Source organism: Mya arenaria, chromosome 16 (genome assembly GCF_026914265.1).
Source record: "Mya arenaria isolate MELC-2E11 chromosome 16, ASM2691426v1".
Classification (NCBI taxonomy): Eukaryota; Metazoa; Mollusca; class Bivalvia; order Myida; family Myidae; genus Mya; species Mya arenaria.
Window position 1 is genome coordinate 26,519,170 of NC_069137.1, and position 12,353 is coordinate 26,531,522.

The 12,353-nt window shown below is 37.3% G+C and overlaps 1 protein-coding gene across 2 annotated transcripts in view; it reads left to right on the forward strand.

Moving 5' to 3' along the window:
* Nucleotides 1–12,353, forward strand: part of LOC128221355 (tyrosine-protein kinase Fer-like) — a 57,211-nt gene that overhangs the window by 7,073 nt on the left and 37,785 nt on the right. For both annotated transcript variants that reach the window (XM_052929952.1, XM_052929953.1), the window contains exons 3-5: nt 3,342–3,439; nt 4,277–4,450; nt 8,907–9,003. In XM_052929952.1, coding sequence (XP_052785912.1) covers nt 3,342–3,439; nt 4,277–4,450; nt 8,907–9,003 — 369 coding nt within the window. The remainder of the gene's footprint in view (nt 1–3,341; nt 3,440–4,276; nt 4,451–8,906; nt 9,004–12,353) is intronic.

Here is a 12,353-nt window from a genome sequence, read left to right on the forward strand (position 1 = left end):
AAGGAAAGTAATCCTTTACCTTCCCTTCCTGGGGTATTATCAAAAGTTATGTAAGGGTGCTGCACCCTGTCCTTTTTTGAAGCAACCTTCTGCCCTCATGGAGACCAGCATTGGCACCCTTCTGCCCTCATGGAGACCAGCATTGACATACTTCTGCCCTCATGGAGACCAGCATTGGCACCCTTCTGCCCTCATGGAGACCAGCATTGACACACTTCTGCTCTCACAGAGACTAGCATTGGCAGCCTTCTGCCCTCATGGAGACCAGCATTGGCACCCTTCTGCCCTCATGGAGACCAGCATTGGCACCCTTCTGCTTTCATGGATACCTGCATTGGCATCCTTCTGCCCTCATGGAGACCAGCATTGGCACCCTTCTGCCCTCATGGAGACCAGCATTGGCACCCTTCTGCCCTCATGGAGACCAGCATTGGCACCCTTCTGCCCTCATGGAGACCAGCATTGACACACTTCTGCTCTCACAGAGACTAGCATTGGCATCTTCTGCCCAAATGGAGACCAGCATTGGCACCCTTCTGCCCTCACGGATACCAGCATTGGCACCCTTCTGCCCTCACGGATACCAGCATTGGCAGCCTTCTGCCCTCATGGAGACCAGCATTGGCACCCTTCTGCTTTCATGGATACCTGCATTGGCATCCTTCTGCCCTCATGGAGAACAGCATTGGCACCCTTCTGCTCTCATGGAGACCAGCATTGGCATTCTACTGCCCTCATGGAGACCAGCATTGGCATCCTTCTGCCCTCACGGATACCAGCATTGGCACCCTTCTGCCCTCACGGATACCAGCATTGGCACCCTTCTGCCCTCATGGAGACCAGCATTGGCACCCTTCTGCCCTCATGGAGACCAGCATTGGCACCTATCTGCCCTCCTGGAGACTAGCATTGGCACTCTTCTGCCTTCATGGATACCAGCATTGGCACCCTTCTGCTCTCATGGAGACTAGCATTGGCACCCTTCTGCCTTCACGGATACCAGCATTGGCACCCTTCTGCTCTCACGGATACCAGCATTGGCACCCTTCTGCCCTCATGGATACCTGCATTGCCACCCTTCTGCCCTCACGGATACCAGCATTTACACCCTTCTGCCTGCCCTCACGGATACCAGCATTGGCACCCTTCTGCCCTCACGGATACCTGCATTGGCACCCTTCTGCCCTCACGGATACCAGCATTGGCACCCTTCTGCCCTCACGGATACCTGCACTGCATTGGCACCCTTCTGCCTCATGGAGACCAGCATTATGCCTTCACGGAATAAATGCTCAAGACTTTCAAATATTTAATCTGTAATGATTAAAACTTGTTATATGAATACATACAAACTTAAAATGGCAGTTGAAACCATAGATTATTTTAATTAAACATAATTCTTAACATTTTCTGTCATTTAAATAATGTTCATGTTCTTCACACCCAATAGAATGAGCCTTTTTCTCCCTTAGCACCATGCCCCTATTTTTAAGCACCCTGTCCTTTTTAATTCCTGGCTGAAAGTCTTATACCTGTTAAGCCCTATATGTATATATACTATATAACCACACTTTTTTTTATTTGGCCTTATAGTGCCACAAACGAAAAAAACTATTTATAGTATCTTAATTCTACTAGCACCTGGCTGAACCCCCTCAATCCCTGGCCTCTAAATCTTATGTAACTTAAACGTTTCTTCATGGTTTTATATTTAACTTGAAAATTGATATGCCAGGCCATTGATCCATTGAACAAATATTTGGCATGATGAAAGATCTTCTAAAACTTAGATAATTGTAATTGAACTAAAACTACACCTTCTTAGGGCAAAGACACTTAATCTCTACCAATATTTTTTTCGGTCCTTTTTTGGGGCGACATCAGGCCCCACTCCCCTCCTGAAAAAGTAAGAAAGGCGCATTGACCTCTTAGTAAGCATTTTAGAAAATGTAGCAATTAAGTGCAATTCATGGATACATGTATGTCGTTAGGGTTTGTTGAATGATAGGTTTGACAACAAGTTGAACATTATATGACCCATGTTAGTATTTTTCCCCTTTTCCCCCCTATGAAAGGGCCCCTCTACCATTCCCTTAAAAGGGAAAAAACAATGCCTACTCAACAGAAATTCATAATTGTACAGTACATGAACAGTCGTTAAATCTTTGCTCGGGGTATGACTTGATATTTGAATTTTTTTAGCAGGGCTTCCATTAAGAATTTGGAACTGGAAGTATGAACTTCCTGTCCATCAATATTGGATTTTTTTTACTGAAATGTGGAAGTTTAATTCTTCCACCTCAGATAAGTAGATCCATAAATTTAACCATGCTAGAAATTCTTATCTTGCCCATGGGCGAAGATGAAATGCCCGTATGGAACTTCTTTTAATGGTCACCACATTGTAATTACCTCCCTTGTTGAAGACTGTCGTCTGTAGCGCATTATGGAAACCTTGTCTTGTGGCAATATTTAGAGCGCTAGTTAATTTTTTCTCACTTCAAATGTCACCAGAAAACAGTTTTCACGCACCTTTCAAGAAATAATGTTTCACTCTTCTTAGAACTATTTAAAGACCGATTAGACCATTTACATACTCTGAATCACTGCGGGAATATCCATGACAACCACGAATTATCGCATATCCGTACGCAATTATTTTCACTAAGCACAAAAGAGTTCCAGCAAAAAAATACATTTTTACTAAATTTTGTTTAACTGAGGTGGGAGAAAAAGCATCTACGCATAGCCGCTCGTGTAAGATAGGTTCATCCCGACCCTCGCGCAGGGTGTTTTGCGGAAACTCGGTAAACCTCGTTTCCGCAAAACACCCTACGCTCAGGTCGGAATTAACCTATGTTACACTCTCGGCCATGGAAGATACTTATAGTCTCCAGTTTGCACTTATTTTTTTCCACTTTTTTTTAACTTACTAGTTAAAAATCAAATCATTTGCATCTTGAACTTGCCAAATTCACAGGTTTATATTGAAATAATTCACCTTACTTCGAGACGCATTGAAATTGTGTCCATAAAAGTAATATTGACACCATTTTTTTATTTTTTAAACTTCCAAACTTTCAACTTTGGAAGTTTTCTTCGAAATCAAGGAAGTTTTTGTACTTCCAAGGAGTCAATTTTGGAAGTTTCAGTCCATTTCTAGGGAGTAATATATACTTCCAATCTTCCTTTAACGGAAGCCCTGTGTTTACAGTTGTTATATTTTTATTGTTAAAACAATAGATTCTCAACAACCAAATGTTAAACCAGAAAGTCATACATGTAACCTTTACTCTCTGTCCATTTGGATTTTGCTATTTGTAACGTGTTTTGAATTTCAGAGGGTGACCGGAAGTATTTGTCATCGCTTGGGGCATTTGTACAACACGCTGGAAAGATTGAAGACACAGAGTATCACTCCTACTGCTCTGTGTTTAAGGTAAAGTATTCACAGATTATCACCTCAATTGCTGTGTGTTTAAGGTAAAGTGTTCACATGTTATCACGCATATTGCTCTGTGTTTAAGGTAAAGTGTTCACAGAGAATCATTCCTAATTCTCTCTGTTTAAGGTAGTGTTCACATATTACAACTCATATTGCTCTGTGTTTAAGGTAAAGTGTTCACAGGGTATCACCCCCTACTGCTCTGTGTTTAAGGTAAAGTGTTCACAGAGTATCACTCCTTCTGGTCTGTGTTTAAAGTGTTCAGGGAGTGTCAGTCCTATAACTCTGTGTTTGAGGTAAGGAATTCAGGAAGTATCACTCCTTCTGACCTCTGTTCGAGGTAAAGTGTTTACAGAGTATCAATCCTATAACTCTGTGTTTGAGGTAAAGTGTTCATGAAATGTCAATTCGATAACTCAGAGTTTGAGGTAAAGTGTTCAGGAAATGTCAATTCGATAACTCGGTGTTTGAGGTAAAGTGTTCAGGGAGTATCATTCCTTCTCCTCTGTGTTTGAGGTAAAGTGTTCAGGAAATGTCAATTCGATAACTCGGTGTTTGAGGTAAAGTGTTCAGGGAGTATCATTCCTTCTCCTCTGTGCTTGAGAATCATTATTCACTTAATATCACGTGTATAAACTTGGTTTTTTAATTTGAAAGTGGAATATAGGATCCTTTGCAGTATAACTTCCTCATAGCATGCCCTCTTAGAGATTGGACCTCATTACTGGTTTTTAAACAGGAAGCAGATTTAATGAAAGCACTTCTAGAAGCCATCAGCTTTCATTTCAATCAAGTTAAAAGGAAAAAGTATAATTCAACATGTACTTTCAGGCTTGGACCGCAGTCATAAAGGGAACCGAGTCCTTCACAGAGCTTCTACAATTCAGCGTTGACGGCTTAACCACGAAAGTTATGGATAAAGTTACGACGTTGATAGCCGAGAAAAAGTCGGCAAAGAAACATTATGAAGAGGAAAGAAATCGTTTGGAGAAAGAGTTTACTAGGGTATATTTATATTTAGTAATGTTGATTAATGATCGATTATAATCGACAACTGATTGGACGGACCTGAAATTAGCGACAATTGATTGTATTTGGTCATAATCGATCAACGATTCAACTGCCAAGTTGTTTTTCTTCTTTCCTGCCAATTTTCTCCTTTGAGTCAATTTATAAATTCGGAAGTGTTCAGTTGATATCGTTAACAATATGGCCGAAAGCAACAACAACAATACTAAATAACTTCAAACTATTAACACATGACATCAGCATAGTTAAGAATAACAAGTTCTTGTACAATTATAAAAATACAATTAAGGTTTTGTCAAAAATTGATTGTACTATCGATAATCGATTACTTAAGTGGAACCGATTATTTATCGTCAAACTGGAACTGATTCCCAACAGTAATATTAAGGCCATTCAAACAAATATTTTTTATCTATATTAAGCGTCATTGGGCCTTTAGGTTGACCTTTTTCAATTTTATTTTTTTCAAAGTGTGTCAAAATCAATATTAAGTAAAGAAATCTGATTTTCTAGAATTAATAATTGTTAAGCAATGAAATGTCATTAAACGTTTCAATTCCAGGGAAAATTTTAATTTTACCGATGTATGAACCTGAAAATATATATAATGATTTCGTTGTGAATTCCACAAGTGAAATATGCTATCAAAAAAAGAAGATCAGTTTGCTCAACTCTTTGAAGAATAAGGAAAGCTATTTTCTTATTTCTTATCCCGTTGTCTGAGTCACACATTTTGCAATATCTCAGCAACTAATTGTAGAATTCAAATGTACCTGGCTATTCAAAAATGAAACCTACTTAAAGATGCACGCTAACTCCCAAATAAGATGTACATGTACCACAATTAATACAATTGTTTTTGTTTTCCAAAAAGGATGAATATATAATGAAAACAATGGTTCTTAAGAAGGATACAGTGTTAAATTTTAAAGAAAGGTTTAGAAAACAAGGTATTTCTACCTTATGAGAGGTTAACTTCAGACTCCATATACATTTAAATTTCTAGATTAAATTTTGTTTTTATTATCACAGGAAATGCAATGGCATGTGCTTAGCAAAACAAAAAGAACAAGGGTATGCGCAGAGAACTTTTATGGTCAATGCTTTTATGCACCAGCCATATATATGGCCCCTCTTAGTCGGAATAGCGTGGACTTTAAATTCCGGTCCTTCCAAACCTGGGTAAAATACCCGACCTGCAGGGACAAACTGCTGGTATAATCCCTGCCGAATGCCCCTGCACCTGGGGATACCTAGGTAAGGCCCATTCCCCGCTATTTTTGGAGTGAAAACAAAACCACTCAGTGACTGCATTCACTAGGCACTGCGGGGCCAACCTGGAAGGTAAAAACACGGCCCATTACCCCCGCTGTCCCTGGTATACCCCAGACGGGGTGAGGGGTGGGGCCAGTGGTTACAATTGACTGGTGCATTATAATTCCGGATTATACTGCAAAAGAAAACAAAATTTAAGGTGATAAACTTAGGCTTTCCTATGTTTTGGTCTATCCAGACCAGTGTTTATATATAGCTATTTGTGAAAAAAAAATGTTCAAAACTGTTGTTTTGTCAGAATTTGGTAAAACATGAGCTTGATACATCAATTTGGACCAAACAACAACTAACATTGTTCCTGTTAAGTTGAGCTGTCATCTTCAGCATTGTCATAATAAGGTAAAATTTTGGGCACTTGTATTATGACTTGAGTCAAATAATACTTAGTTGATCATTCCGATTTCCATCCAAAACGAGTCACTATCAACGCAATATTATAGCTACCAGTCTCAGATACAAATGCTTTATTGCATAATTATTGCTTTAATTAATGATCCTTTAGTGCATGAGACAATGAACAATGACTTCAAACATGCTCAAAACATATTTATTGTCAAAAATAAGAATTAATTTCCAAAATTCCAGCCACATTGTTTATACCGGAAGCCGCCATTTTGATTGAATTTATTGAAACCCATGCTAAACCGATCGATATAGAGTATAAAAACACCACGCATCGGTAACTTTCTTTTACAAAAATACGTAAACTAGCGTAGAAAAATTATGATTGATTATTTTTCAACCTTTTAAAAAAATATTACCTGAAAAAGTCTGGTTGGCTATCAAAATGTAGGTGCAGGTGCACAAACAAATTACTTTTATTAGATTTTCAAAACAATAGGAGCGGTAAATCCGCGGAACGAAACATCAATTTGGTGTGGCCTATGTCAATATCTTGGCATTGCATTTAAATGTTGTACAAGGATTCTCAACCATTTAACATAGTTAATTAATCTTGTCAGATAACTCTATAACATGCAATCTTTATTTTAAGCTTAATTGACTTGTGTGTGTTTTGGGGTGTTTTTATCAACAACAAACTGTGTTTGCGAGTTTGTCTAGATTTCTATTTAAACTGCACTTTACAAAAAAAGACCTTGAGGATCTAGAAATTTAAACACTTTTCCTTATTCACTATATATTAAGGTATATTCTTAAGTATATTTCACGTATTTAGGCTATATTAATGGATTTCTCTTTATCACTTTGTTGTGTTGATAAGTCCCCTCATGAAATGGGACATATAATAAATTCACCAATTTGTATAAAGGTGGGCCATGTTCAGTATGTTGTTCGATCAAGAACTTAAGAAACATTTGACTTTTATCACCAAATTTGGTCAGAATATGTATGGCCATAACATCTGGGTCAAGTTTGATAACCAGCCATATCCCTTATGGCACTCCAGAGTTATCACTCTTTAATGAAAGGAATTACCTCAAATTAGTCTTGTCCAATTAATTACCCTAAAAGCATTTGTCCAATCATCACCAAATTTGGTCAGTGTTTGTAGGAGCAGAATATCTTGGACAGTTTGAATTACCAGCCATGTCGTCTCAGTCACTGCAGAGTAATGACTTTTGAATTGGCAAAAAATGTATGAACAGTGTCTGCTCTGTAAGTCTGATTTTCAGGAATTTTTAGGAATTTTCATAGAATTTGTAGGTAAAGTAGCGCGTTTGATGCACAATTCAAAATGTTTAAATTTATGTTTATTGTATATTCAACCATAACAAGAGTCTAGCATAGGGGCGCATGGGGAAGGGAGTGGGAGGGGTCCACCCCTGTCACAAGGGGGGGGGGTTTCTCGTAGAATGTTTTGTTTTCATACTCAATTTAAATCATTTTCCATGATTTTCAGACTTTGTAAAAATGTTGTTGCTTTTTCACAAAATTTAGAAGGGCGTGTTTAAATATCAATATGTCTCATTTTTCTCCTAAAATTCATGTAAAATAAAACAAAAACAGACAGTTAAGCATTTAAAACAATTATACTGGCATAAATATGCACACAAAAAAACAAATATGTAGGGACAAATTTAAGTTGGTACGATCGGGATTGGGTACGAATGTAACATTCAGCCTGGCTGTTATTTAATTGTCTTTGGTAAAGTTATGCTTAATGTGTTGATGTTTTAGAATAAAATGACAATAAAAATCACTGCCCTTGCTTAAAAAACACTTCTACAGCATAGAACATTGATAAAATAACTCCAAAAATCGTTCCGACAAAATGGCGGTTTCGGCGAATTTTGACATGATCGTAGACGTGATAGGTAAATGCGACATAAAGCATCAACATATTTTTTGGGGGTTACAAAGAAATGTTCATCATGAATATTTTACAAATATACTTTCAGAACATTTACTGATAAATTGATGTATTTGATTGTGTTAGCGCCAGCTTTCCTATGTCTACAAATCAGCAGTCAGCGTTTGCTTCAAATCAACAATATTAAAAATAGCGAGTCTCGTCTGTGTAGTACAATTATCAAATATTTTAAAAGGTTTAATAATGTTTGACAACATTTTTCACCATCCCTTCGCATTTTCTTTCATCTTTGAATGAACAAGTTCTCATTGTATATTCTGATTGGCTGACATTCAATAGCTCCGCCTCCTGACGATGTTTCACTAGTTGGCTCTTCCTAATTATCGGATTAGAAGATGGCCGTTTATTAATTCACAGGTCGTCTGCTCATTACACACAATAAGCTGTCATAAATTATGAAACGTATAAGGCATATGGGAAGATGAAAGGGCAGCACCGCATATTTTAAGCAGTCAAAGATGCGCAGCATATGAAAAAGTCCGGTCTCATTGAAAGAGGTGTACAAGGCTATTATAAGAAATTTTCAAAACGCCCGGGGTCAAATTCTGGGACGTTTTTGGCGATTTTCCGGACTTATAATACGTATACTTCCGCTTATTGAAACCCCTGATCAAGTTATCACCAAACTTGGTGTCCTAAAAAAAGGACAGGCATACATTGCAAAAGATGGCACTGGTTTTTCTTGGTTTTGTTTTTACTTTCACTGTTAAACAAGTAAGTTTATGATGATATCTGAATTAAATTAAATGAAAAATTCTTTTCTAGATAAAAGATGAGGTGCAGAAAAACAAGCTAGATTACGTGAAGTGTGTTGACAAAGTTCGAACGGAACGCACCAAGTATGACGATGCAAACGCTAAAGGTGAGTCTTTTATTTTCTTATATTCCTACATGTTTCATCATGACAGCAGCAGTTACAACAAAAGCAACATCAGCAGCAACAACAACAACAGCAGCAGCAACAACAACAAAACAAACAATAACAGCAAAAAGCAACAGAGACACCAACAAAAATGCAGCAACAACAACAATAAAAAACAAACAATAACAGCGAAGAAACATCAGCAAAAACAACAGTAGCAACAACAACAATGGCAGCTACAACAACAACAATTATAAGAGTCACAACAACAACAATAGCGATTGTGTCAATTTGTATGGTTAGAGTTTAAAGGTGCACAATATAGACTGATGTTAAAAAGAGTGGTTTAATTACTATGCTCTTTTATTTTTTACTCATTTTATTTAAATGATAAAAAAAAGGATACAATATATATATGTACAGATAAAAAATATTAGCAATATATTGGTGCTTTTTTTTTCGTTGGAATTGTCATAATGACAGCAAGGAAATTTGTGGCTGTGGTTCTTATAATTGAAAGGGGTTTTATTCAACCACATTATAATATTGGTTTTTAAACAGAATTTCTTGAAATTGATGTGTACAATCATTTTTTTTTCAGAACTTCGATTTCGAATTTTAGTTCTATATTTTGAGGAAAAAACATTCTTTTTTTGCATGATGAACATAACTGAATATAAGTTTTAAATTGTAAAAAAAGCTGTACAATTTTATCAAACACATGTACATCTATATATAATGTACACTTATAGCTGTAAAAACAGGAAGTTTATATGATATAGCATTTAAGATAATACTGTATCTTTCGTGAATTTTAACTGGCTTCTTGACATTGATAACATTTTTAAGATATCTGATACATTTATTCAGAGTTCAGTAAAAATGTTGGACATAATTGAGTTTCACTTCCACACTTTGTAGATACATTACAATTAAAGTAAATAACATCAATACAAATTGTAATAGTTTTATCTTTGAAGTATGTTGAGCTATTTACTTTACATAATGTTTATCTGCAAGTTTAACTCTTTTAAATGTTACCAAATTTATATGGGTCACCAGGTATCAAAAATTAACATTATCCCCAAAGAAGTGTTAAAGGGGCTGTACTCCGCATGATGAAGTAGCGAAAAAAAAAGAAAATTGTCAAAAACTGACATAAACTTGGCATCGATGTGTACAATGCATTGAAACTTACTAACTGAAGGACAACATAGTTTACAATTAATTGAATTTTGGCAGTTTTTATGTATTTTTTCATTAAAAAAGATTACTAGGTATGTCTACCAGGTAGAATTCTCCGACACAATTTTTTTTTTACATTTTGGTATTTTCTTTACAATTATGATATCAAAGAGTAAAACCTTTTATTAAATAATTGTCCTGTGATTCCTTACAGAAAAAAAAAATTTGGTGCCAATATGGTGTATAGTCCCTTTAATATGACCTGAAGATGATTGTATCTGGGTTGTTTTTGTCCCTGTATAAAATTGGCATATTTCTGCTTATATTTTTTTTTTGGCTAATATCTTTGATTGTTGTAAGTATTGACACTCAAGTTTGCTTCAAATTTTGAAATGCCCCCTCAGAACCCATCGCCAACATGGTTAATATTTAAAAGCCCTTCAGCTGCCGGGTTGTATAAAATATGGATAAGTTGCTCACACGTTATCGTTCGATAAGTTATAATATTATCTGGCTGGTTTTAGTTGTGAAATGCCCCCTCAGAATCCATCGCCAAAATGGATAAAGCCAATCAGCTTGCAGGTTGTATAAAACATGGATAAGTTGCCCACACGTTATTGTTCGGTTGGTTCACACATTTTAATGATTTGATTGGTTGATAGTACTAATAGGATAAATATTACCCAATAGATTTACAATTTTGGCTAATGCTAGGTTTACATCTGGCCACGATCTCCCCGATTAGCCAGAGGCTAAAAAATCGGGGAGCTCTACGATTAAATGGTCTACTCCACGTTCTGTTACGCTTCCTTACGAAATCAGCACGTTTTGTTGCGCTCTACTGCGCTTTGCTACGATCGAGCCCACGATTTGCATCACGTTCTGTTACGCTTTGTTGCGATCAACACGATTGGCTTCCACGCTGCACCACGTTCCGTTACGTCCTGTTAAGATCTCCCACGACAAAGCCGCTTTGTTGTGATCTCCTGCGATTTGACCTACGATTTGAGACAAATGACCACGTTTTACGTCACGATTTGATATTTAAACAAGAAATAATTCACTTTAGGCTTATTATTCGCAACAATGAACCAGCTGGATATAGACGATCCTGAATTGGCTGTTTTAATTTACGCATATATTGTTGAACAAAAGAAAAGGTCACAGCATACACGTGATATAAATATCGGATTAGAAGTCAGAAGAAGAAATAGAAAGCCTAGGTCATGCTGGGTTAAGCCATGGTTAAGTGTTGAAAGTAGGCTTCAATATGGACATTACACACAACTATTAAACGCCGAACTCCGGTGTCGGGATGTCGGAGCATCTTCAATTTCTTCCGGTTGTGGAGGTGGGGGAGGGGGTGGTGGCGGATGAACATCAACCACAACAGTTCTTGAAGTTTTGGAACCTTTTCGTTTCACTGGCATGATTAAACTGATAGAGTACCAGTAGATAAAGCTGTTATGTATATGCAGCTTGCGTGGAAATCGTGGCTATCGTGAGGAAACGTGTTGGAGCGTGTCAGAGCGTATCAGAACGTGAACGACAATCGGGGATACCGTAGGAGAGCGTGACGCAACGTGGAGCAATAAATGATAGAAAAGTGTATATCGTAACAGATCGTGGTAGATCGTAGCAGAGCGTGGAGCTATCGTGATATGTCGCAGCGAAGCGGAATGAAAAAATGTGTCCACGCTGGTCCCGATCTGTTGCGATTGTACTCCACGTTCTGTTACTCTTCGTTTCGTTTCGTTACGTTTTGTTACGAAGGCCATGCTCTGTCACGATTAGAAAATGAATCGCGGCAATCGTGGTGAAATTTAAGTTTGATTTAAAATCTGTCCCGATGCCCACGATGTCCCCGATTCAACCACGTTCCGTTATGCTCCCCCACGATCACCCCGATTCGACTCCACGCTCTGTTACGTTCGCCACGATGCTCTGGAATCAGGACATCGTGGTAATCGTGGCCTAATGTAAACCTAGCATAACTTTGACAAGACAAAATAACTAACCAGTTTAACTAAATTGATTTCATCAGCAAATTGTTTTAAACTTTGATAAAGTTGTCTGTAGGTTAACAAGTTTTGGCTAGTTGACTCTTTAAAACGATTTGATTGGTCTGTTGTTATTTGTTTTATAAATATTGACCAATCAATAAA